Genomic DNA, 26,363 nt, shown 5'->3' on the forward strand with positions numbered 1-26,363 from the left:
TGCCACCCAGGCACCCCTGCTGAGGGAATTTTTAAGTCTGATCTTCGTTTGTGTTTTAACAACTCTCAAGGCAGATTTTAGCAAAAGTATCTTCTATTTCTCCTAATGAGAGAACACAGACCATTGTTTTTCCATTTGGTTCCTGAGCCCCAGGTGGTCCTTTCAGCAGCCATCTTCTTCTAAGACCTCTATTACATTAACCAGACTATGCTGGGATAGGGTAACTGTGCTGCCCTTTTGGTTAATGATAATAGCTAATGTGGCACCAGAGGCATACTCCTTTTTTCCCCCATAGAATTATTGTTTATTTTTATTTTTAATTTTAATTTATTTAAAATCAATCAATATAGTGTATTATTAGTTTCAGAAGTAGAGTTTAGTGATTCATTTTGTTTGGTTGCATATAACACCCAGGGTTCATTACATAAAGTCCCTTCCTTAATGCCCATCACCCAATTATCCCTTCCCCCTACCAACCTCCCCTCCAGCAACCCTCAGTTTATTTTCTAGAGTTCAGGGTCTCTTATGGTTTGCCCCTCTCTCAATTTTCATCTTATTTTATTTTTCCTTCCCTTCCCCTATGTTCATCTGTTTTGTTTCTTAAATTCCACATATGAGTTAAATCATATGGTATTTCTTTCTCTGACTGACTTATTTCGCTTAACATAATACCCTCTAGTTCCATCCGTGTGGTTGCCAATGGCAAGATTTCATTCTTTTTGATGGCTGAGTAATATTCCATCACATATATATATGTGTGTGTGTGTGTGTGTGTGTACAGACACACACACACACACCCCACATCATCTTTATCTCTTCATCTGTTGTTAGACATTTGGGCTCTTTCCATATTTTTTGACTATTGTGGACATTGCTACTATAAACTTTGGGGTGCATGTGCCCCTTCGAATCACTATGTTTGCATTCTTTGGATAAATACCTAGTAGTGCAATTGCTGAGTCATAGGGTAGATCTGTTTAACTTTTTGAGGAACCTCCATACTGTTTTCCAGAGTGGCTGCACCAGTTTGCATTCCCACCAACACAGTAAGAGGGTTCCCCTTTTCTTCGCATACTTGCCAACATCTGTCATTTCCTGAGTTGTTAATTTTAGCCATCCTGACTGGTGTGAGGTGATTTCTTACTGTGGTTTTGATTTGTATTTCATGCTGAGTGATGTTGAGCATTTTTTCATGTGTCTGTTGGCCATTTGGATATCTTCTCTGGAAAAATGTCTGTTCATGTGTTCTGCCCATTTCTTGACTGGATTATTTGTTCTTCGGGTGTTGAATTTGATAAGTTCTTTATAGATTTTGTATACTAGCCCTTATCTGATAAGACCTTTGAAAATATCTTCTCCTGTTCCCTAGTTGCCTTTTAGTTTTGTTGATTATTTCCTTTGCTGTGCAAAAGCTTTTTATCTTGATGAAGTCTCAATAGTTTATTTTTGCTTTTGTTTCTCTTGCATTTGGAGATGTCTAGCAAGATGTTGCTGTGGCCAAGGTCAGAGGTGTTTCTGCCTGTGTTCTCTAGGATTTTGATGGATTCCTATTTCACATTTAAGTTTTTTTGTTCGAGTTAATTTTTGTGTATGGTGAAAGAAAGTGGTCCAGTTTCATTCTTCTGCATGTGGCTGTCCAATTTTCCCAACACCATTTGTTGAAGAAATTTTTTTCCATTGGATATTCTTTCCTGCTTTGTTGAAGATTAGTTGACCATAGAGTTGAGGGTCCATTTCTAGGTTCTCTATTCTGTTCTTGATCTATGTATTTGTTTTTGTGCCAGTACCATACTGTCTTGATGATTGCATCTTTGTAGTAGAGCTTGAAGTCTGGAATTGTGATGCCTCCAGCTTTGGTTTTCTTTTTCAGTGTTCCTTTGGCTATTCAGGGTCTTTTCTGGTTCCATACAAATTTTAGAATTGTTTGTTCCAGCTCTATGAAAAATGCTGATGGTATTTTGATAGGGATTGCCTTGAATATGTAGAATGCTTTGGGTAGCATAGCCATTTTAACAATATTTGTTCTTCCAATCCATGAACATGGAATGTTTTTCTAACTCTTGGTATCTTCCTCCATTTCTTTCATCAGTGTTCTATAGTTTTCAGAGTACAGGTCCTTCACCTCTTTGGTTAGGTTCATTCCTAGGTATCTTACGGTTTTTGGTGCAATTATAAATGGAATCAATTCCTTGATTTCTCTTTCTTCTGCCTTGTTAGTGTATAGAAATGCAACTGACTTCTATGCATTGATTTTATATCCTGCGACTTTGCTGAACTCCTGTATCGGTTCTAGCAATTTAGGGGTGGAGTCTTTTGGGTTTTCTGCCTAGAGTATCATGTTGTCTGTGAGGAGTGAGAGTTTGACTTCTTTGCTAATTTGGATGACTTTTGTTTCTTTTTGTTGTCTGATTGCTGAGGCTGGGGCTTAAGTGTACTATGTTGAATACCAGTGATGAGAGTGGACATCCCTGTGGTGTTCCTGACCTTAGGGGAAAAGCTCTCTGTTTTTCCTCATTGAGGATGATACTTGCTGTGGGTTTTTCATATATGACTTTTTTTTTTTTTTAAGATTTTATTTATTTATGTGACAGAGAGACAGCGAGAGAGGGAACACAGCAGGGGAGTGGGAGAGGAAGAAGCAGGCTCCCAGCAGAGGAGCCTGATGTGGGACTCGATCCCGGAACGCCGGGATCACACCCTGAGCCGAAGGCAGATGCTTAACGACTGCGCTACCCAGGCACCCCCATATATGACTTTTATGATATTGAGGTATGTTCGTACTATCCCTATATGCAGAGAGTTTTTATCAAGAAAGGATGCTGTAGAGGCTCAGTCAGTTAAGCATTTGCCTTCAGCTCAGGTCATGATCCCAGGGTCCTGCGATCAAGCCCCGGGTCAGGCTCTCTGCTCAGCAGGGAGTCTGCTGCTCCCTCTCCCTCTGCCTGCCGCTCCACCTGCTTATACTCTCTCTCTGTCAGATAAATAAGTAAAATCTTAAAAAAAAATAAAAAAAGGATGCTGTATTTTGTCAAATGCTTTTTCTGCATCTGTTGAGAGGACCATATGGTTCTTGTCCTCTTGTCCTTTCTTTTACTAATGTGGTGTATCACATTGATTTGCAGATGTTGAACCATTCTTGCAGCCCAGGAATAAATCCCACTTGGTCTGGTGAATAATCTTTTTAATGTACTGTTGGATCCTTTTAGTATCTTGGTAAGAATTTTTTCATCCATGTTCATCAGAGATATTGGTCTGTAATTCTCCTTTTTGGTGGGGTCTTTGGTTTTGGGATCAAGGTAATGCTGGCCTCATAGAATGAGTTTTGAAGTTTTCCTTCCATTTCTATTTTTTAAAACAGTTTCAGAAGAATGGCATTCATTCTTCTTTAAATGTTTGGTAGAATTCCACTCGTAGGCCGTCCGGTCCTGGACTCTTGTTTGTTGAGAGATTTTTGATTACTGATTCAGTTTCTTTTCTGGTTATGGATCTGTTCAGGTTTCCTATTTCTTCCGGTTTCAGTTTTGGTAGTTCATATGTTTCTAGGAATGCATTCATTTCTTCCAGATTGCCTAATTTGTTGGCATATAATTGCTCATAATGTCTTATAATTGTTTGTATTTGGTGTTGGTTGTGATTTCTCCTCTTTCATTCATGATTTTATTTGTGTTCTTTCTCTTTTCCTTTTGATAAGTCTGGCTAGGGGTTTATCAATCTTATTAATTTTTTTCAGAGAACCATCTCTTAGTTTCATTGGTCTGTTCTACCATTTTTTTGATTTCTGTATAATTGATTTCTGTTCTAATCTTTACTATTTCTCTTCTCCTGTTGGATTTAGGCTCTTAAAAATAAAATCTTTAAAAAATTTTTGTTACCTGAATTTTCAAATGTATTGACATGAGGTTTTGTGTATTTTTGTCTTACATTTTTAATGTCTGTGAGATCTATACTGATTCTTTTTAAGAATTCCCGATATTGGTATTTGTGCTTTAGTTTTTTCCTGGACAAGTATTTCTGGAGGTTTTTTGCTGGGTCAATAAATTATTTTTCTCCCATGATTTTTTTTCTTATTGCACTAAAATTTTGAAAAATACAGTAACATACACATAACATAAAAGTGGCCATTTTAACCATTTAAAAATGTACAGTTTAGTGTGTTAAGTACATGCACACTGTTGTGCAACCATCACCACTGTCCATCTCCAGATCTTTTTCGTCTTCCCAAATTGAAACTTTGTACCTTTGTACCTTTGTACTCACCCCACAGCCCTGGTGACTATCATTCCACTTTCTCTCTATGAATTTGACTAGTCTAAGTATTTTATGTATGTAGAATCACACCGTATTTGTCTTTTTGTGATTGACTTATTTCACTTACTGTAATGCCATCAAGGTTCATTCACGTTGCAGCATGTGTCAAATTTCCTTCCTTTTTAAGGCTGAATAATAGTCCATCTTTCATATTTTTTTTATTTCAAGTATGGGCACATAGTAATTCATATTAAATACTTATTGATTGATCAGTTAATATATTTTTTAAGTTAGCAGGGGTATTAGAAATCACTTTTTCTATATGCATGGAATCTCCTTTTATGGATTAGAATCCGTGAATAAAGTTGCCCTTAATTGCCTTGTTTTGTTTTTGCCTAAGAGCTGCCTCCATTCCCTTGAGCTACTTGCACATCTGTGCTTTGGGGAGATGGGAGGAATGGTTTCCGTGTGGTGGGGGGTGGGTGGGGATGAAATGATCAGTATTGTTTAAAACCATTACTGAAGAATTTATACAGCTGAGGATAATTTGGCTTGATTGAGTTTGGGTTACAGCCACCTGCATGAGGAGGAGAGTACAGACAACTCTAACCACCCAGCTAGCAGTGAAACGGGAAGAGATAAACATATGTATTCCTACTCTACTCCTTTCGAGTCCCCTCTACTCCCACACTTACAGCTGCCACTGATGACTAATGTTAAGCAATTTGGAGGGTCCTGTGTCTTTTCATAGTAGTAAAGAGGAGTTGTGGTATCACATGGTTTCTGATTTTCCACTTAGAACGTATTTTAAATTTCCAGAAATTTGGGATGCCTGGCAGTTGGAAGAGCATGCAGCTCTTGATCTCAGGGTCATGAGTTTGAGCCCCACATTGGGTGTAGAGATTACTTAAATAAACAGTCTTAAAAAAAATTTCCAGAAATTCTATTTTGTTCCAATATCCAATTCTATGTTGTTTCAAATTGAGGTTTTAATTTTTTTAAAAAATAGACTTTACCTTTTTTTCTAAAGGAAAATTTCATTTTCCAAAATAAAATTTATGGTGATCAGGGCTTATAATTATGGGAGAGTTCTTAGATTAGAGTGGCATATTGATTAGAAAGTTAGTGCCAATGAATAGACCTTTGTTAAGAAAACAGACTTATGGAGAGGTTTTACATTCACTTTTTTGACCCGAGGATATCATTTTTGTTTTTAATTATTTTTTAGAATATGTCTGTATTATTTTGGGTCTCCTTTTTCATATTTATAAAGCTATTGAGAAAGATATTTATTGGCAAACTGATGACATTGTGGAAGAGGTTATTTTCTTGCAACCAAAACCCTTTAAAAATCAGAAAAAAATATTTTTATTTAGAACTTCCCATTTTCTTGTTTTGGGTTGGTTATCATTATGCAGGTCTAGAGAGTTAGTGTTTGTACAAGGTTCTTATTGATGCATTTCTTTTTTCTTTTCTTTTTTTAATATTTTATTGGTTTACTTTTAGAGAGAGAGAAAGCACACAAGTAGGGAAAAGAGCAGAGGGAGAGGAGAAAGAGAATCCCAAGCAGACTCCATGCTGAGTGGAGAGCCAGATTCGGGGCTTGATCCCATGACCCTGAGATCATGACTTGAGTTGAAACCAAGAGTTGGCTCCTTAACCTACTGCAGCACCCAGGTGCCCCTTGACACATTTCTTGAATCTGTTGATTGGGTAACTGAGTTGGAATAAATATTTAGATTCAGCTGAGTGTTTTCAGTTTTTATTTAATTTACTGGAAAGGGGTCATTAAAAATTTTCAAAGATATGTTTATACAGTTAACAGTGTCAAAATATTAAAAGGTAGATTGAAAACTCTTAGTTTCCTATTTTTTTCAGTTTCCATTCTTCAATGGGTTGTCACTGTTGCAAGTTTCTTTTTATCCTTCCTTTCAGATATACAATATTTATGTATGTGCAATACAGTATAAATATAGTCTTCTCCATCACATTCATTTAATAATATTTTTTTACTATAATAATAATAATTTTAAAAAACAGTCCCTACCCCTCTCTCCGGCCCATTCCTATTTCTAGCTTTCCATGGATATTCATTAGCATTTCTTCTGGTATTAACCTCTGTATATCTGAATAACATGGTTATACTGATTTTTTAGTCTTTTCAGGGGCAATCCTATTATGGAAGATGAGGATTTAGTTTTTATATTTTCTTCCCTCCTCACCTGTCCTCCCTTTTCCTCTGGTTTTGTTGATAGATAGATTTTGTAATAATCTATTTTAAATTTAAGCTAATTATAAGTACTTTCATATATAGCCCAGTTAATCCTTTGTTGGTCCTTTTAATGCTTGCCAGGGTGTAAAGTTGCATACCCAAAGACTTGAAAATGATACCCACTCTCTTTAGAGTGCTTCAGATCATTCCAATTTCCTAATTGCACATCATCCAAATTTAATGGCATTACCATTCTAAGGCTCTAACTATACCTGTAATTATGACCTATTGCTTTTAAACCCATAGTATTAGTAAAGTTCCTATTTGTTTCTTAAGTTACTTGTATAAGCTAGATTCTTGGAACCTTTTAGTTTTAGGGGACACATCTTTCATTGCAGTTAATGTCCGCCAATGTTTATTGAGTGGTTTTCAGTAAGTATTAGGCATTGTTCTAGTGCTACATCTGTATGAACTCATTTAAGCCATGTAACAGCCTGGTAAGGAAGATGCTAGCATTACTTGCATTTTGCCGTTGAAGAAAGTGAGAGATGGAGAAGGTAAGTAGCTTGCTTGAAGTCATTCAGCTAGGAAGTGGTGGAGCTATGACAGAAAACCGGGCGGTCTGGTTTTAGAGACTTCGCTACCCCACTGCTGCGCTGCTGTGTAATGATACACTCACCCTCAGCAGCAGAGTGTGTGCTTCAATTGGCTTTTCCACTAGCGGCGATGGATTATGCCAGTCCACCCATGTTTAACGTTTCTCGTGTTTTGTGTTTGTTTTTTCCAAATTACTGTATTTCTGAGAATTTTAAAACTAAATTTATTTTTAATTGTGGTAAAAAATAATAGAAAATTCACCATCTTAACCATTTTTTTTAAAGATTTTATTTATTTATTTGACAGAGATAGAGACAGCCAGCGAGAGAGGGAACACAAGCAGGGGGAATGGGAGAGGAAGAAGCAGGCTCATAGCGGAGGAGCCTGATGTGGGGCTCAATCCCATAACGCCGGGATCACGCCCTGAGCCGAAGGCAGACGCTTAACCGCTGTGCCACCCAGGCACCCCGACCATCTTAACCATTTTTAAATCTATGTCAGTACTGTTAAGTATATTCACATAGTTGTACAACAGATCTCCAGAAATTTTTCATCGTGCAAAACTGAAACTCTGTACCTACTAAACAATGTCTCCTTTCCCTCTTCCTCCTTCCCTTGGCAGCCACCATTCTACTTTCTGTTTCTATGAATTTGACTACTTTAGATACCTCATGTAAGTGGAGTCATACAATATTTGTCTTTTTTGTGACTGACGTTGCATTTAGCATAATGTCCCCAGTCATCCGTGTTGTGGCATGTTGACAGGATTTCCTCCTTCTTATTTTTTTTTTAAGTTTTATTTATTTTAAGCAATCTCTACACCCAACATGGGTTTTAAACTCCTGACCCCAAGATCAAGAGTCACACCTTGTTCCGACTGAGCCAGCCAGGCGCCCCAGGATTTCCTTCTCTTTATTTTTTTTTTAAAGATTTTATTTATTTATTCGACAGAGATAGAGACAGCCAGTGAGAGAGGGAACACAAGCAGGGGGAGTGGGAGAGGAAGAAGCAGGCTCATAGAGGAGGAGCCTGATGTGGGGCTCAATCCCATAATGCCGGGATCACGCCCTGAACCGAAGGCAGACGCTTAACCGCTGTGCCACCCAGGCGCCCCTCCTTCTCTTTAAAGGCTGAATAATATTCCGTTTTGTGCGTATGCAACATTTTGTTTATTCGTCCATTGATGGACATTTGGATTGCTTCCACCTCTTGGCTATTATGAATAGTGTTATAATGAATATGGGTATGCAAATATCTCTTTGATATGTTGCCTTCAGTCCTTTCGGATGTATACCTAGAGGTGGAATTGCTGGATGATAACGGTAGTTCTGTTTTTAATTTTTTGAGGAACCTCGATACTGTTTCTATAGTAGCTGCACTATTTTACATTCACATCAATAGTGAACGAGTGTTCCCATTTCTCCACATCTTTGCCAACACTGATTTTCTGGGTTTTTTTGTTTGTTTTGGTAGCAGCATTCAAATGGGTTTGAGATGATATCTCATTGTGGTTTTGATTTGTATTTCTCTAATGATGAGTGATGTTAAGTATCTTTTCATATGCTTGTTGGCCATTTGTTTATCTTCTTTGGAGAAATGCCTATGCAAGTCCTTTGACCATTTTTAAATTAGGTTACTTGTTTTGTGTTGTTGAGTTGTAGGTGTTTTTAAAATATATTCTGAATATTAACTGCTTATCAAATATATGACTTGCAAACATTTTCTTCCATTCTATAGGTTTCCTTTTCACTCTGTTGATTATTTACTTTGACGTACAGAAGTTTTTGAGTTTGGTGTAGTTCCATTTGTCTGTTTTTGCTTACATAGGAAGTCATTGCCAAATCCCATATCATGAAGCTTTTCCTTTGTGTTTTTTTTTCCCAGGAGTTTAGTTAGGTCTTATGTTTAGCTTTTTAATTCATCTGAGTTTATTTTTGTTAATATGGTGTAAAGTAAGGGCCCAATTTCACTCTTTTGTATATAGATACCCAGTTTCCCCGGCACCATTTGTTGAATAGTGTACTTCCCCCATTGAATGATCTTGGTACCCTTGTTAAAAATCATTTGACCGTATATAAGAATTTATTTCTCGGCTCCCTATTCTCTTCCATTGGTCTACATGTTCGTCTTTATGCCAATACCACTGTTTTGAATATTGTAGCTTTGTAATATGTTTTGAAATCAGGAGTGATTGTTCTTTTTTAAGATTGTTTTGGCTGTTTGAAGTCTATTTCTGAAATAGAAAATATATATGCAAAATGTAATATTTGTCATTTTAACCATTCATAAGTGTACAAATCAGTGGCATTAAATACATTTACAGCGTTGTATAATTATCACCACTATCCCCAAACTTTTTCATCATCCCCCACAAATACTTTGTATACCCACTAAACAATAATTCTCCCTTTTCTTCTTCCCCCTAGTTTCTGGTAACCTCTGTTGTACTTTCTCTATTTCTCATCCCTTTTTAACCCATGTTCCCATTCTGATGAATATAAAAACCTTGTGCCCTCTTTTGTTGTGATTTGAAGTGAAAAATGAATATAACAGTAAGTCAAAGTAATAGGCTTTAAAACTGTACATGTCCGTCCTCTTCCCATTTCTCCACCTCGAGAGGCCTTGTGCTGTACAGGGTGCCTGCAAACCAGCAGCATATGTTTCTATTGCTGGTACTAGGGGTGTCGTCTGTGACAGTGGACTTCTTTAGATCAAAACTAACAAAATGAAATCTGGTTTGTTGGTTTTCTTAGCTTTAAGCTGTAGCTAATCCAAGACTGACCATTTTGAATTTGCTTTACTATTTAATAAGCAGCAATAAATTAATATAAACACCCAGATTTAATATTTTTAAATTTTCTTTGACTACTAGTTTTCCCACATTTCAAAGTAATTAATATGATATTCCATATGTTTTGTTCCCATTTTGGAAAAATGCTTGACTGGATGTTTTTGTTTTGTTTTAAGATAGTGTGGGAGGGGGAGCAGAGGGGGAGGGAGAGAGAGAATCTTTTTTTTTTTTTTTTTAAGATTTTTTATTTTATTTATTTGACAGAGATAGAGACAGCCAGTGAGAGAGGGAACAGAAGCAGGGGGAGTGGGAGAGGAAGAAGCAGGCTCCTAGCGGAGAAGCCTGATGTGGGGCTCGATCTCATAACGCTGGGATCACGCCCTGAGCTGAAGGCAGATGCTCAGCTGCTGTGCCACCCAGGCGCCCCGGAGAGAGAGAATCTTAAACAGGCTCCACGCCCAGCACGGAGCCCGACCTCAAGACCTGAGATCATGACCTGAGCCAAAATCAAGAGTCAGATGCTTAACCCACTGAGCCCTTGATTGAATGGTTTCTTATGTATAAATGACTAGCTTGATCAAGAATATTCTTTGGGTTTTTTCTTCTAGTTTTTATAGAAAAAATTTTTTATGTTTTTGGGGTTGTTGTAAGGTAAAATACACAAATCTTAAGAGTAAAGCTCAATGAATTTTTACATACATGTGCACCCATGTGATACCACCTGGATTAAGATATAGAACATCTTCCTCCTCAGCAAGTCCCTCATGGTTGTTTTCAAAGGGATACCCTCCTTCCAGAAGTAACCATTATTCTGATTTCTGTCACCAGATACTATTTTTGCCTGGTCTTACGCTTCATATAAATGGAATCATATGGTATATACTCTCTTTGGGTTTGGTTTCTTTGCTTAATGTAATTCCTATGAAAAATATCTATGTTGTATATAGTAATGGTTTATTATTTTTTTCTTATTGGTGAGTAGTATTCTGTTTTATTAATGTACTAAAATGTGTATATTTTCTTTTTTCCATTTTGGGGCTATTATGAATACAGCTGCTGTTGATGTTCTTGCTTATAGACATATTTACTTATTTCCTTGGGTATATAAGCCTAGGAGTGAAATTGCTGGGTCATAGAGTAAGTTAGTGATTTAAATTAGTTAGTGATTTCCAGACAGTTTTCCAGTGTTTGTACCATTTTACATTCCTACCAGCAATATGTGAGAGTTCTAATTGGTCCACATCCTTACCAAACTTGGTATTGTCTGTTTTCAATTTTAGTCATTCCACTGTAATTCTTTTTTCTCTTTTTTTAGAGCTTTTTTTCCTTTTTAATGTATTAGAGAGAGAGAGAGAGAGAATGCACAAGCAGGGAAGAGGGGCAGAGGGAGAGGGAGAAGCAGGCTTCTGGCTCCCCCCTGAGCTGGGAGCCTGATGTGGGACTCAATCCCAGGACCCTGAGGTCATGACCTGAGCTGAAGGCAGAGGCTTAACAGACTGAGCCACCCAGGTGCCCTCCATTGTAATTCTTATTTTGCATTTCTCTGACGAGTAATAACATTAAATCTGTTTTTAAAGTAAACCTTTAAATATAATACGTACAGGAAAATGCACACATTGTAAGTGTACAGCCTAATGAATTGCTTATTAAAAAGTAAACTTGCCCACGTAAGTGTCATGGTCACGGGCACTCTTCATTCAGCCAACAAACTTATTGCATATCTGCTGCATGTCAGGTATAGTTCTAGGCCCAGAGATACAAAGAATGATCAAGATAGGGATGCCTGGGAGGCTCATGTCAATGCAAATGGTAGGCAGTCATCCTTTCTGATGGCTGAGTAGTATTCCATTATATATATGAACCACATCTTTATCCATTCATCTGTTGAAAAGCTCTAGGGGCCACCTGCATTTCCTGCCTCATGGCCCCTTTCAAAGCCAGTAATGACAGGTCAGACTCTTCTCACACTTTAGATCTCTCTAACATTTCCTTCTTTCACATTTCTCAGATGTATCTTTCTTTTTTATTTTTAAACATCTTATTTATTTATTTGAGAGAGAGTGCGTGGGAGCAGGGGAGGAACCGAAGGAGAGAGAATCTCAAGCAGACTCTGGCTGAGTGTAGAGCCTGATGGGGGCCCAGTCTCACCATCCTAAGATCATGACCTGAGCCAAAATCAAGAGTCTGAGGCTTAACTGACTGAGCCACCCAGGTGTCCTTCTTAGATATATCTTCCTGAAATCCAGCCAAAGAAATTTCTCCCCTTCTAAGGGCTCATGCAATTAGATTGGGCCCACCTGGATAATCTAGGTTCATCTCTTTATTTTAAAGTCTGTGACCTTAATTACATCTGCAAAGTCCTTTCACAGCAGTACTTGGATTATATTTGGTAGAATAACTAAGGGACAGGAATCTTGGGGAGATGGCTTTAGAATTCTGCTTATTACATAGGCCTTATAAAATTAATTGGGAGTGTTCTTTTCTCTACTTTCTAAAAGAATTTGTGGAGAATTAATATTTCTTTTTTAAATACTTGATAGAAGTTCTCTGGCCTTGTGCTTTTGAGAATGAAACAGCCCTGGATGATCTAACCTTTATGGGTCTGTATTTCTCCTCCAGAAAATAAATAGAACAAAGTCACCACTCTTACAATAATGGGAGGAAAACTCAGTAGAAACTCAACAACTCTTTTTCAATGAGAAGTACCTGATGTATATTTGTTTAATAAAGACTGAGTTGTCTACACACTAAGCCAATTTAAGAATGTGATCTGTAACTTGCCGTCTTAATTACATGGAGAAAAAGTGAATGGGATTATTAATGCTGTGAAAAGCAACAGTGACCTACCTACTAAGTGCCAAGGTAAAGATAATTAATCTGGTCAATTAAAAAGAAATATAATTTAAAATGCAGAGGCTTCCAGGTGGTGAGTCAGTCTCTTAGTTGCCAGCTCTGGACATTATAAAATGCATCTTAACTTACCATAGTCTACTTTAATACTAGTTTAATTCTATAGGTTAGCTCCCCCCCGTCCTTTGTCAATTGTTGCTATATATGTTACATCTATATTTATTATAAATAAAAAATACAGTATTGTTATTACTGCTTTATACAATCTTTTAAAGAAATTAAGAGAAGAAAATAAAATATATTTATTCAATCTTTTATATTTACCAATATATTTACTTTTTCCAGTGCTCTTAATTTCTTTGTATAGATTTAGGTTACTATCTGGTGTCATTTTCTTTCAGCCTGTGAGATTTTCTTTCGTATTTTTTGTAAGTCAGGTTTGCCAGCAATGGATTCCTAAGTCATTGGGGGTATCTTTCTTTCACTATCATTTTTTTTCACCTTCAATTTTAATTTTTTTTCCTTCCCCCCCCAACCACCTTCATTTTTAAAAGATGGTTTTGCTGAATATAGAATTCTTGCTTGACAATTTTTTCTTTCACTATTTTAAATATGTCATTTCACTACCTTCTGACTTTACCTTGTTTCTGATAAGAAATTAGCAACTGGTTATATTATTGCTTCCTGGTAAATGTGCTGGGTTTGTTTTTTTTTTCTTGCTTCCTTCAAGATTTTCTGTTTCAGGTTTTCATCATTTTCACTATATGTCTAGGTATGGATCTCTTTGTATTTATTGTAGTTGTGGTTCATTGAGCTTCTTGAGTCTATAGATGATTATTTTTATTTTTTAGAGTGAGAGGAAGAGGAAGAGAGAGAATCTTTTTTAAGATTTTATTTATTTGACAGAGAGAGAGGGGCAGAGGGAGAAATAGGCTCCCCGCTGAGCAGGGAGCCGATGTGGGGCTCGATTGACCTGAGCCAAAGGCAGATGCTTAATGAGCTGAGCCACCCAGACACCCCAAGAAGAGAGAGAGAATCTTAAGCAGGCTCCCTGCCCACCGTGGAGTCTGATGCAGGCTGGATCTCAAGACTGAGATTATGACCTGAGCTGAAATCAAGAGTCAAACACTTAACCAACCGAGCCCTGTAGATTAATTTTTTAAAAAACATCAGTTTGTGGGGCACCTGGGTGGCTCAATCAGTTAGGTGTCTGACTCTTGATCTCAGCTCAGGTCTTGATCTCAGGAGTGCAAACTCCGCATTGGGCTCCACACTGGGCATGAAGACTACTTTAAAAAAAAATCAGTTTGCATTGTTTTTGGTCATTACGTCTGTCCTTTCTCTCCACTTCTGGAACTCCTAATTTGTGTATGTTGTTATACTCAATGTTGTTCCATAGGTCTCTGGGGTTTTGTTTTTCTTTATTCTTTTCTCTCTTCAGATTAGATATCAGTTTTTCTGATATTTTTTTCTTCTATGTCAGTATTCAACTCTAGAATTTCTGTTGCCTCTTTTTTAATGATTTCTATTTTTTGTTGACATTTTCTGTTTGTGAGGCATTGTCTTATTTTTCTTTAGTCTTTCAAAGCAGTTTGAAGATTTTGTTTGTTTAGTTTGTCATTTGGACCTACTCAGAGACATTTTCAATTCCGTGACAGTTTCTTTCCCCTCTTCAGTTTGGGTCATACTTTGCTGCATCTTTACATGTCTCATAAATTTTTGTTGAAACTAGACATTTTACATAATAAATTGTAGCAACTTTGGATTCTGATTTGTTTTTCCCTTGGAGGGTTGTTTTGTTTTGTTGCCTGGACTAAATCTGTGGAATGTTTTTCCCAAGTGTGTGGCTGCTAGTATCTGCTCAGCATTTTGTGCTTTTTTTAATTTGCTTTTATTTTTAAGTCTGTCTTCCTGGAATCACACCTGTATCTGTATAGCTTAGTGGTCAGTTAGCCACTTGTCAAAAATTGAGGTGTAGGGCTTCCACTCTCTGCCAGTAGATCTTTGTGTGTGAAGGGCGCTCCTTCAAAATTCAGACATTTTAAAAGTCTGGTCAGACTTTTACTTTCCACTGGGCCCTGTCATGTTTTCTTTTCCTGTTTTTACAGGCTCCTGGTGGGTCCCCGCTGGTCTCTCCAGTATGGATGTGTGAGCACTTATCCTTTATAGTCTTGTTTCCAGATTTCCCTTTAAATTCTGTCTAGTCTGCTGGCCCATTGCTTGTACCAACGATGACAGCATCCTCATGGCTTATTCATTTGCCACCAAGAATACACATTGTTACTGACGATGAAGGGTGTGGAATTCTATGCTTTGCTTCAAATCAAGTCAGCCCTCTCTGTGAGTGAAGCTGCTGGTTTTTATGGCTTTCCCTGCGTTGGTAGAACTACCTTTCCCACTGACCTGGGGGTGATGGGAACCGCCTTGGGCAATAATGCCACAGATTCCTGCTCTTCTTACCCCACATTCAGTAGTTTTTCATGAATAACCACAGAGAAAGTAGCAGTTGAGAACAGACCTGAAGGAGGTGAGGAATTATTTCATGTAGATATCTAAAGATGAACATTCCTGGCAGAGGGGACGCCTTAAGGGCCTGAAGGTGAGAACATACCTAGGGTATAAAAGGGACAGTAAAGAGGCCAGTGCGGCTAGAATGGAGTACCGGAGGGGGAGAGTAGTGGGAAATTATGTCAGAGAGGTAAAGAGAGGCAGATAAGACCTTTTTGGCCACTCACTGTAAGGACTCTGGCTTTTCCTTTGGATGAAATGGGGAGCTGCTGGAGGGCTTTGAGCAGCAGAGTTGAGCCAGTTCATATTATAATTTTAAAAGCAGCCTTAGTGAAATGGAAGCTGAAGTGTGGCAGGATAGAAGACTCAGTATGCCAGTTAAGAGAATATTACAGTCCTGATTATAGCAATGCAGAGGAGAAATGATTGTGGCTTAGATGAGGGTAGTAGCAGGAGAGGTAGTGAGAAGTGGTCCAGTTCCTTCAGGTAGATTGGAGGTGGGCAGTGAACAGATTCAGATCCCTTATTTCAAGGGAATTTTCCTGCATAGTAGCTATGAATGCGTTTTTTGTTTCCTTTATTGAATTCTATATTTTTTGAGTCCCTATATTGATTCTAATTATGCTCAGATTGGATTTTAATGTTCTAATATTATTTTCTAATTGCAGTCTCTTTTTTTCTTCTGATGGCTTTCCTCCATTCCATTCATTCTGTTTTTATCTTTTTTTTTTTTTTTTAAGAAGGCTCCATGCCCAATGCACAGCCCAGTGCAGGGCTTGAATTCACAACGCTGAGATCAAGACCTGAGCTGAGATCAAGAGTCGAACGCTTAACCGACTGAGCCGCCCAGGTGCCCCTCATCCTCTTTTCTGTAAGCTGAGGACATGAGGGTAGAGAAGAGCTTGCCATTGAAGAGTTTAATTCTTTGTGATAGATCTATCTAAATTCTGTTCTTTCTTCTAAAATCTCATAAAGTGTTGGGGCGCCTGGGTGGCTCAGTTGGTTAAGTATCTGCCTTCAGCTCAGGTCATGATCTCAGGATCCTGGGATAGAGCCCAGTGTCAGGCTCCCTCCTCAGCAGGGAGTCTGCTTCTCCCTTTCCCCTCTGCCCCTCTACCCACTTGTTCTCTTTCTCTCTCAAATAAGTAAATAAAATCTAAAAAAATAAAATAAAATCTCGTGTTTTCTATCAGATCCACTCTATCCAGTGGTAAATTCCATGTAATTCCATAGGCTATGGCTGATTCTCCCGATTTGGCTCAATTCTCTGAAAGTTAGTAAGCCCCAGAGGGTCAGCCTGTCTTTCCTCAAGTCCCATAGTGGGGACTTGACTTATACTCTTGGGAGTATAATTGATACAACATATTAGTTTCAGGTGTACAATCTAATAACTCAGTATTTGTATATATTGCAAAATGATCACCACAGTTAGTCCAGTTAACATCTCTCACTATACAAAATTTTTTTTCTTGTGATGAGAACTTTCAAGATCCACTTTCCTAGCTACTTTCAACTATGGAATGTGGTATGAACTAGTCACCTTGCTGTATGTGACATCCCTTGACTTATTCATCTTATAGCTGGAAATTTGAATCTTTTGCCCCCTTCACCCATTTTTTCTACTCCCCCTTCCTCAGATAATCACCAGTCTATTCTCTGTATCCACGGAGGCTCTTACTTCTTGGTGGATTTTTTTTTTTTTAACTTTACCTGGGCTGTCTACTTATTCCTTCATTCTCCTCCATTCATATTAGAAAGTATTTCACATAAGGTTGCTCTCATTTCCTTCTTGGGTTGCATCTTGTAAAATGTTTTTCCTATCAGCTGTCCAGATAGAAGAGTCCTTTGATCATGCTTTCTTTACCCAGAAATCTTGGTCATGTATTTTTTAAAGTTCAGTAATATATGGGAAAGAATAGCATTTGTATCTTTACAGCTTGCTTCCTGCACTATTGACTAATCGAAATTTTGCTGTTTCCAGTTTTTCTTATTAAAATTCCTTTGTGCTCTCCCCATTCACCCACCCCCTTCCCCAGTTTTCTTGCAGCTGTATTTGAGCTGGGAAACTTGAAGAGAGGTTAGATACAGGAAATCCTAGAGGCAGAAAAAAGACCCTTGATTTAGGCAGGAAGAGCAGGTGGTAAGAAAGATCTTATGGAGTGTTAAGAGATAATAATTTACTTTGTGAAGCAGAGTTGGGGATGAGAGTTTTGAGATAGATACAAAAGATAAAAGTAAGACAGCTTCTTTCTGAACTAAGAAGATGGTCTGATTTTAAGATTAAAGTTTCTTTTTCTTTTAATTCCCATATAGTTAAAATACACTGTTACATTAGTTTCAGATGTATGATAGAGTCATTCAACGATTCCATACAACACAAGGTGCTCTTCACAAGTGCCCTCCTTAATCCCTATCCCCTATTGCATCTGTCCCCCCATCCACCTCCCCTCTGGTAACTGGCAGTTTGTTCTCTATAGCTCAGAGTTTGTTTCTTGGTTGGGTCTCTTTCTCCAAGATTAAAGTTTCTTATGAAGCAAAATATTGCTTTTTATGACTATGACTACATTCTTTCTAGAGTACCTTCCTTTTAATAGGTAGTTTTGTTTAGAAAAAATACAAAGTAAAACCTGTGGGTATCTGTTAGAAATTTTGTACAGATAGCTGTTGCTGTAATAGTGAATGTGTTTGTGTGTTTTCCCTCCAGAATCTCCCTGGAGAATGAGACATGAATGTCTGCAATGATATTTCCTGAGAAGAAGTTGATACAAGAGAAGGAAAGGAGATCATCAGCTACTGAGCAGAATTTCAGATAACCACGATTTGGTATTTATCACCTCCAACTACAGACTTCCGTTCCCTACTTTTAAATCAGAGATAACTACGGTCAGAACCCAGACAAGACAAAAGGATACTTTTCATCTGTATTTTTTGAGATCAAAGAAACCACAATGTCTAGGAAACAAAACCAGAAGGGTAAGATTACATTCTGTTTGTTTTGGGCATAAATTGTTAAAAGCATAGTTGTGGAATAATGATCTATATATTTTTAAAAGGTTCTCTTAATGTTATATTTTCCCTCACCCAGTGCAGTACTACTGATAGGTACATTTATCTCTTTGTCTTGACTGCAGTTAATTTTAGAAGAGTATAGAACATTCACAACTTTATCTGTTGTCTCTTTAATTATCTAAGTATTTGTGGATGTTAGATTATGGTTTTTGTGTGTTACTAGTTTGGGAATTAATTCATATAACAATTGCTTCTCTGCTTTTATAAACATATTAAATTGGAATATATTTGCAGCAAAGCCAACTGCATCTAGAAAATGCACTCTCTGGAGTGTGAACATTTGTTAGGGGGCATGGTGGGAGATAACTTACTGCAGGATATTCTATATCCTGTGAGCTGATGTTTTTTTCATTGGAGACAGGAAATGAAGCAAGAGTAAACGTTTCCAGTTTTAGATTCCTTCTTTAGCTTTCCTTCCGGGATTATTACTCTAGCTTCTTGTCTAAAGTAAAATGTAAGATGCAAAGAATCAAGAAATACCGAGAATAGAAGAAAGGCAAAGACAATAAAGATTTTAAAAGCACTTTTTCAGCTTTCTCAGAATAGCTGCAAAAATGCAAAGGAACAAATGCAACAGTAGCACTAGAACTATTATACATAACTGGAATATATTTGTTAAAAGAATGACCATAGCTATCCTGGCTTTTTTCCCCTCATTGAATTTAATTTTCAATTTAAAGTTAATGTTCTTTAATTTGAAAAAAGTTGTAGATCCAGGTGTCATGTGTTAAATACGACGGGAAATGCTTTTAAACTTAATTTTGACTTGGTAGTTTACAAACCTCATTTTAAGAAAATAACGCACCGGAGCTGCTTGTGGTTTTGAAAGCATGTGGTTACTATGCTCATTGTATAGTAAACCTGTATAAAGGAAATCTGAGTTCTAAGGAATGGTTAGATTACTAAAGAACTGTTTTATAGAATGAGATTATCAACTGACAAGTTTTTATAACCAAAGTTTGTCTCTTCTTAGTCATCATGATTCAGTTTGCTTTCTTCCCAGTTATGTTTGAAACATTGAGTATCTGTTTTCCTCCTACAAAGGAAAAATGCTATAGTAAAAATAGGACTCCAGACTTTAAAATAAAACAATTTCATCTAAAAAGTTTAGCATTTAATTTTTCCTTAAAAAATTAACTTAAGCCAATTGCTTCGACCTTGTTAAAACGAGTCTTTGTTTAATTCATGTCTGTATTTTGCCAGAGCTCTAAGAAGGATTCATTGCTTTTTGTAATTGGTACTTAATTACTAAAAAATGAATTTGAATTTTTGACCATATCATAGGCATTAAGTGCTGACAAATTTCAATTTGAATATAGCCTGGATTTACATGTAGTTGGAAACAAAAGTTGTTAGGACTTTCTCTGAAATAAATCTGTATGTATAATCTAGTTGAACAAAAAAAGCACAAAGTACTTATAATAGCTTGGAGGGAAGCATTTAGTCTCTCACTGTTAAGTATGATGTTAGTTGTAGGGTTTTCCTAGATGCCCTTTATCCGTTTGAGGAAGTTCCTTCCTATTTCTGTTTTGCTGAGTTTTTACATGAACGAGTGTCGGGATTTTTGGCAAATGTTTTTTCTGCATTTATTTCAGTCCTCCTCAAACAGGGACGATTTTGCCCCTTGGGGATATTTGCCAATGTCTGGAGACATTTTTGGAGGTCACAACTTGCGGACAAGGTGCTACTGGCATCTAGTGGGTATAGCTCCAGGGTGCGGTAAACATCCTGCAGTGTACAGAACAGCCCTCCACAGCAAAGACTGCCTGAGCCAAAGGTCAATACTGTTGAGGAAACCCTGATCTATTCATATCATCATGTGATTTTTGTCCTTTATTAATATAGAATATTAATTAATTTTCAGATGATAAACAATTCTGCATTCTTAGTATTAAATCCCATTGAGGGGGCACCTGGGTGGCTCTGTTGGTTAAGCCTCTGCCTTCGGCTCAGGTTCTGATCCCAGGGTCCTGGGATTGAGTCCCTCATCGGGCTCCCCGCTCCTCGGGGAACCTGCTTCTCCCTCTGCCTCTGCCTCTCTCTCTGTGTCTCTCAGGAATAAAATAAATAAATAAATCCCATTTGGTCATATTGTATGATCCCTTTTTTATGTTACTGGTTTCTGTTTGCTAATATTTTGGTACAGATTTTTAAAACTTACATTCATGAGGGGTATCAGTCTGTAGTTTTCTGTTCTTGTGATGTATTTGTCTGGTATATGATTTGTCCTGGATTGTGCCATGTATGCTTGAAAAGAATGTGTATTGATCTGTTGTTGGGAGAGTGTTCTCTATATGTTAGGTCAGGTTGGGTGATCATGATGTAAAGTCATCTATATCCTAATTTTCTGTTTAGTTGTTCTGTCATTTACTAAGAGAAAAGTAGTGAATCTTCAGCTACAGTTGTTGAATTGTGTATTTTTCCTTTTCTGTTTTGTCAGCTTTTAATTTACATATTTTGGAACTCTGTTATTAAGTATACATACATTTATAATTGTTTTATCTTCTTGATATATTGATTTTCTTATGAAATATTCTTTCTCTCTAGGAATATGTCTTTGAAGTTTTTTCTGATATTAATATAGCAGTCCCAACTCTTTTATACTTACTGTTTTCAGGAATTATCTTTTTCATCCTCTCTCTTTTTTTTGGTGGGGGGTGGTGCTGAAACCCTCATCCTTTGCTTCCAGTCTGTTTGTGTTTTGAACTAAGAGGTGTTTCTCGTAGACGCCATATAGTTGGATCTTGCCTTTTTATTCAGTCTAACAGCTCTACATTTTGATTAGTTAGTCCATTCAACATTTAATGTATTTATCAGCATGATTTGGTTTATGCCTGCTATTTGCTGTTTTCTACATATTGTTTTTTTGTTCCTCTGCTATTGCTTTATTGCCTTCTTTTTAATATTTTTTTGTATTTTATATATTTATATTTTATACTTCTTAGTGTATTAATTCCTCTGATTTTTTAAAAAGCTATTTCTTAAATAGTTATTGTATTAGTGGCTGTTCTAGGATTTCAATATGCATCTTTAACTTGTTACAAGCTACTTTAATACTGACTTAATTCCAGTAAAATATAGTAGCTTTGTTCCAATATAGACTTGTTTCCTCTCCCCTGCTTTTGTACTACTATTTCACATATATCACATCCATATATAACCACAACAATATGTTGTTGTAATTGTTGTTTTAAGCAATCTTACGTTTTTTGAAGAAATTTGGAGAAAAGAGAAAAAATATATGTAGTCTTTATATTTACCCAAATATTTACCATTTTGAGTACTCTTAATTCCTTCCTCTGGATTTGAGTTACTGTCTGGTTTTATTTCCTTTCAGCCTGAAGGATTTAGTTTTTCTTTTCTTTCTTTCTTTCTTTCTTTTTTTTTTTTTGTAAATTTTTATTTTGTTATATTAGTCACCATACAGTACATCCCCAGTTCTTGATGCAATGTTCCATGATTCATTATTTGCGTATAACACCCAATGCTCCATGCAATATGTATCCTCCTTAATACCCATCACCGGCCTATCCCAATCCCTCACCCCTCTCCCCTCTGAAGCCCTCAGTTTGTCTCCCAGAGTCCACAGTCTCTCATGGTTCATTCCCCCTTCTGTTTACCCCCCCGCTTCATTCTTCCCTTCCTTCTCCTACCGATCTTCCTATTTCTTACATTCCATAAATGAGTGAAACCGTATGATAATTCTTTCTCTGCTTGACTTATTTCATTTAGCATAATCTCCTCCAGTCCTGTCCATATTGCTGCAAATGTTGTGTAATCGTTCTTTCTGATGGCTAATATTCCATTGTATATATGGATCACTTCTTAATCCAGTCATCTGTTGAAGGGCATCTCGGCTCCTTGCATGATTTAGCTATTATGGACAATGCTCCTGTTAACATTGGGGTGCATATGGCCCTTCTCTTCACTACGTCTGTATCTTTGGGGTAAATACCCAGTAGTGCAATTGCTGGATCAGAGGGTAGCTCAATTTTTAACTTTTTAAGGGACCTCCACACTGTTTTCCAAAGTGGCTAGTATCCAAGATCTACAAAGAACTTCTCAAACTCAATACACGTGAAACAATCAAATAAAAAAATGGGCAGAAGGTATGAACAGACACTTTTCCAATGAAGACATACAGATGGCTGGGGCGCCTGGGTGGCACAGCGGTTAAGCGTCTGCCTTCGGCTCAGGGCGTGATCCCGGCGTTATGGGATCGAGCCCCACATCAGGCTCCTCTGCTATGAGCCTGCTTCTTCCTCTCCCACTCCCCTGCTTGTGTTCCCTCTCTCGCTGGCTGTCTCTATCTCTGTCGAATAAATAAATAAAATCTTTAAAAAAAAAAAAAAAAGACATACAGATGGCTAACAGACACATGAAAAAATGTTCAAAATCGTTAGCCTTCAGGGAAATTCAAATCAAAACCACCTTGAGATACCACCTTATACCAGTTAGAATGGCAAAAATTGACAAGGCAGGAAACAACAAATGTTGGAGAGGATGTGGAGAAAGGGGATCCCTCTTACACTGTTGGTAGGATTTAGTTTTTCTTGTGCACAAGTCTTACAGGAATGGATTCTTTTAGACTTTTTTTCTTTTTTTAATCTGGATGTCTTTATCTTCATTTCTGAAGGATTGTTTTGCTGGCTATAGAGTTTGGCACTTAGAACATGCTTTTCCACTGAATATGTCATATTGTTGTTCCTCTGTTTGGGATGAATCATTTTTTCTTGTCAAGATTTTCTCATTGTCTTTAGCAGTTTGATGCAATTTAGTATGGACTTCTTGGGAATTTCATCAAATGTTCTCCATTATTTCATCAAAAAAAATTTTTTTCCTGCTCCTTTCCGTCTCTCCTCCCCTGCTAGGAATCCTGTGATGTATATATTGGTAAGCTTAATGTTATCCCACAGGTGACTGAGGAACATTTTTCTTTTTTCTTCAAAAAATTTTTTTCATATTGTTCTTCCTTTATTAGATTGTTTAATTCCTGTTGTTCTCTTTTCAAGTTCACTGGTTTTTTTCTTCTGCTATCTCAAATTTGCTATTAAGCCTATCTGGTGAATTTTTCATTTGGGTATTGTATTTTCAATTAGAATTTCTTTTTAGTTTTACCCTACAGTTTCTATTTCTCTATTGAGATTCTCTATTTGTTTAGTCAGTATGACTATATTTTCCTTTAACTCCTTGAATACGTTTGTATTAGTTGTTTTGAAGTTTTTGTTGGTTAAGTCCACCAACTTGTGGACCCACTCAGAGGCAGTTTCTATTGATTGGTGTTTTTCCTATGTATGAATCTTTCTTTCTTTCTTGGCTTTTTTTAAAAGTGGATAATTAAGGTAATATATTAACTCCGGATTCTTAACTTATTTTCTTGAGGGTATTTTAAAAATAATTAGCCTGGACATAAACTGAGGCATCTACCTCTCTACCTGTCCCATGTGTACATCACAAATGTATCTGCACAATTTTTTAAATTCTAATTTTTATTTTTTATTTTTACTTTTTAGGGATTGCCCCTGAGTCTGCAATGTTTATTGGTCAGCCAGTGATTTGGACTGGCTGATGCATAGCTTTTAGCCTCTGCTAATTGAACTATGTGGGTTGAGGAGGACATTCAAAGTTCAGGCGGTTCTTAAGTTTGTTTTCACTTTTACTTTCCACTGGCCTCTTGGGTTTCCCCGTGCATGTACATAGTTTCTCATTTAGCTAGGGATGTGTAGAGAACTCATCTAGCTTTTCTGTGGTTCTTTCATTTCCAGGATTTCCCTTTAAATTTCCTATTCGTTTATCACTCACCTTACCAAGACTCCAACTCCAGGCTAGCAAAGCAGCAAGTTTAAAAAAAAAATTTCTCTGAGTTCTCCACTTTAGCTGAGAGAGCTATGGAGTTTTGCCCTCCTCTCTAGTTAGGCTTCTTTGGCAATAAAGCTGCTGATTTTTATGGCTAGCCCTGCCCTGGTAAAGCTCTTGTTCTCCACGGAGCTGGAGATATGAATGGGAGCAGACCTAGGCAAGAAGGGTAGAGACTTCATTGTTCTTACTTAAGGCTTTAGCAGTTTCTCAATAATTTTTTGTGGCCTTTGATTTCCAGAGCCCTGAGATGGTTGTTTTTGACAGTTTTGTTCACTTTAATACTTGTGTTTTAAGGAGAGGACTTGCCCAACCTCTTCCCACCACCCTCAAGCCCAGTTTTATTGTTTTATAAAGCACTTGTCCTCAAAGATTAGAAATTAAAACAATAAAAACAACAATTAGTTCTTTATACTTGGTGGTTTGAATAGGTCTGAATTAAATAGTGGCAACAGTAGTAAGCCTACTGGTTCATGTGGCTTACTAGTTAATTAGGGAAAAATGCTTCTGCCAAAAATCTCTTGTGGGCCTTACCCTTGGATTACTTGAACTGTTTGTCGGGCACTCCGGTGTTGAAAATCAAATAAGAGGACTTTTGAGTAGAACCCATAGCAGATATTTGGGAACCTCTTAGGTTCATGATATAAATTTATAGTGGGATAATTACGTATAACTTTTTACCTTTTCCTGACTGATGTCTGAATTTAGCACTAGATAAAAGGAAACCAGTTCTGGGGGTAATCCAAGGTTGGGAATAGGTTTAGTTCTGATTCCCACAGACACTAAAGATCCTAATTTTCTCTCTAAATAGTCTTTAGAGACTAGAGAAGGATGAGACCAAACGATTGTAATTTTTAAAATTTTAGGAGCCCTGCTTTTGGTCAGGTAATATCTTTCTCTCAAACTTGACTGTATCTCAGAATCATCGTGGAAATTAAAAAAAAATTATTATTTTTTAATCACTATCTCTGGGGATGGTACACTAGACTCTTTAAAAAAACAGATTTGCTAATATTTTTCTAGACATAAAAACCGTGTTTGCCTGTAAGTATCTAACTGTATTTATGAAGTTATAATGATAAGGGCAAGCTCACAAGTATTGTACTTTTTTGTTGACTTCATTTTGCCCTTAACTTTAGTTCTCTCTCTTCCTCTTTTCCCACTTGTGAAACTATTCAGCTACAAAGCACCTTCACATCTGATATTTAAACCTCTGAAACATTAAAATAGCTGACTTATATTTCATAGTTGATCATGCACGACTAGTTTCTCTGTCTCAGTACTGTGCTATTGCTTGATTGCTTCACTACTTTTTGTTTTGTATGGATCTACCTAAATGTTTCTCTCCTCCTTTCCTCTGCCCTCCCCAACTTTTTTCATTTCACAAAACAGAAACTCTGTATCCAATAACTCCCTACTCTCCCTTATCCTAATCCCTGGAAACTACCATCCTACTTTCTGTTTTCTGTTTCTCTGAATTTGACTACTCTTGATAACTCATACAAGTGGAATCATATAGTATTTGTCTTTTATGACTGGCTTGTTTCACTAAGGATAATGTGTTCAGAGTTAATCCATGTTGTGAATCCATGTCAGAATTTCCTTCCTTTTTAAAGCTGAATAATATTCCATTGTATGTATTATCACATTTTGTTTATTTATCTGTGGATGGGCACTTGGGTTGTTTCCACTTTCCGAATATTGTAAATAATACTGCTGTGAACATGGGTGCACAGATACCTTTTGAAATCCCTGCTCTCACTTCTTTTGGGTTTATAGCCAGAAGTGGAATTGCCAGATTAATGGTAATTCTCTTTAATTTTGTGAGAACTGCCATTTTGTTTTCGGCAGCGATGTACCATTTTATATTCCCACCAGCAGTATGCAGGGTTCTAGTTTGTTTACATCTTCCCCAACACTCGTCGTTTTGTTTGCTTTTTCAATAGCTATCCTAATGGATGTGAGGACTTCCTTTTAAAGAGAAGAGCTACAACCTGTTTTTATTTTTAAATTTTAATTTAAAAAACCCTTTTTTGTGGAACACTTCATGAATTTGCATGTCATCCTTGCGTGGGGGCCATGCCAATCTTCTCCGTACCATTCCAATTTTAGTATATGTGCTACCGATGTGAGCGCTACAAACTGTTTTTATAAAGTCATAGAATTTTTAAATTTAAAGGAACCTTAATAACTGTAAGAACTAACCTCTTTATTCTTTGTACGTCCCACTTC

The 26,363-nt window shown here is 37.1% G+C and overlaps 1 protein-coding gene and 1 non-coding gene across 4 annotated transcripts in view; one reads left to right on the top strand and one right to left on the bottom strand.

The window, feature by feature from the left end:
- SPATS2 (spermatogenesis associated serine rich 2) overlaps nucleotides 1–26,363 on the top strand; it is a 138,451-nt gene that overhangs the window by 53,562 nt on the left and 58,526 nt on the right. For 2 of the 3 annotated variants that reach the window (XM_034645028.1, XM_034645027.1), the window contains exon 2: nucleotides 17,911–18,179. In XM_034645028.1, coding sequence (XP_034500919.1) covers nucleotides 18,155–18,179 — 25 coding nt within the window. In that variant the 5' untranslated portion in view covers nucleotides 17,911–18,154. Of the gene's footprint in view, nucleotides 1–14,830; nucleotides 15,039–17,910; nucleotides 18,180–26,363 lie in introns of those variants that run through there. The other variant, XM_034645029.1, reaches the window with a different exon arrangement.
- On the bottom strand, nucleotides 26,161–26,267 carry LOC117796884. Its single transcript, XR_004621583.1, has one exon. It is a non-coding gene; the product is annotated as a U6 spliceosomal RNA (small nuclear RNA).

The sequence above is a fragment of the Ailuropoda melanoleuca genome, chromosome 16 (genome assembly GCF_002007445.2).
Source record: "Ailuropoda melanoleuca isolate Jingjing chromosome 16, ASM200744v2, whole genome shotgun sequence".
Classification (NCBI taxonomy): domain Eukaryota; kingdom Metazoa; phylum Chordata; class Mammalia; order Carnivora; family Ursidae; genus Ailuropoda; species Ailuropoda melanoleuca.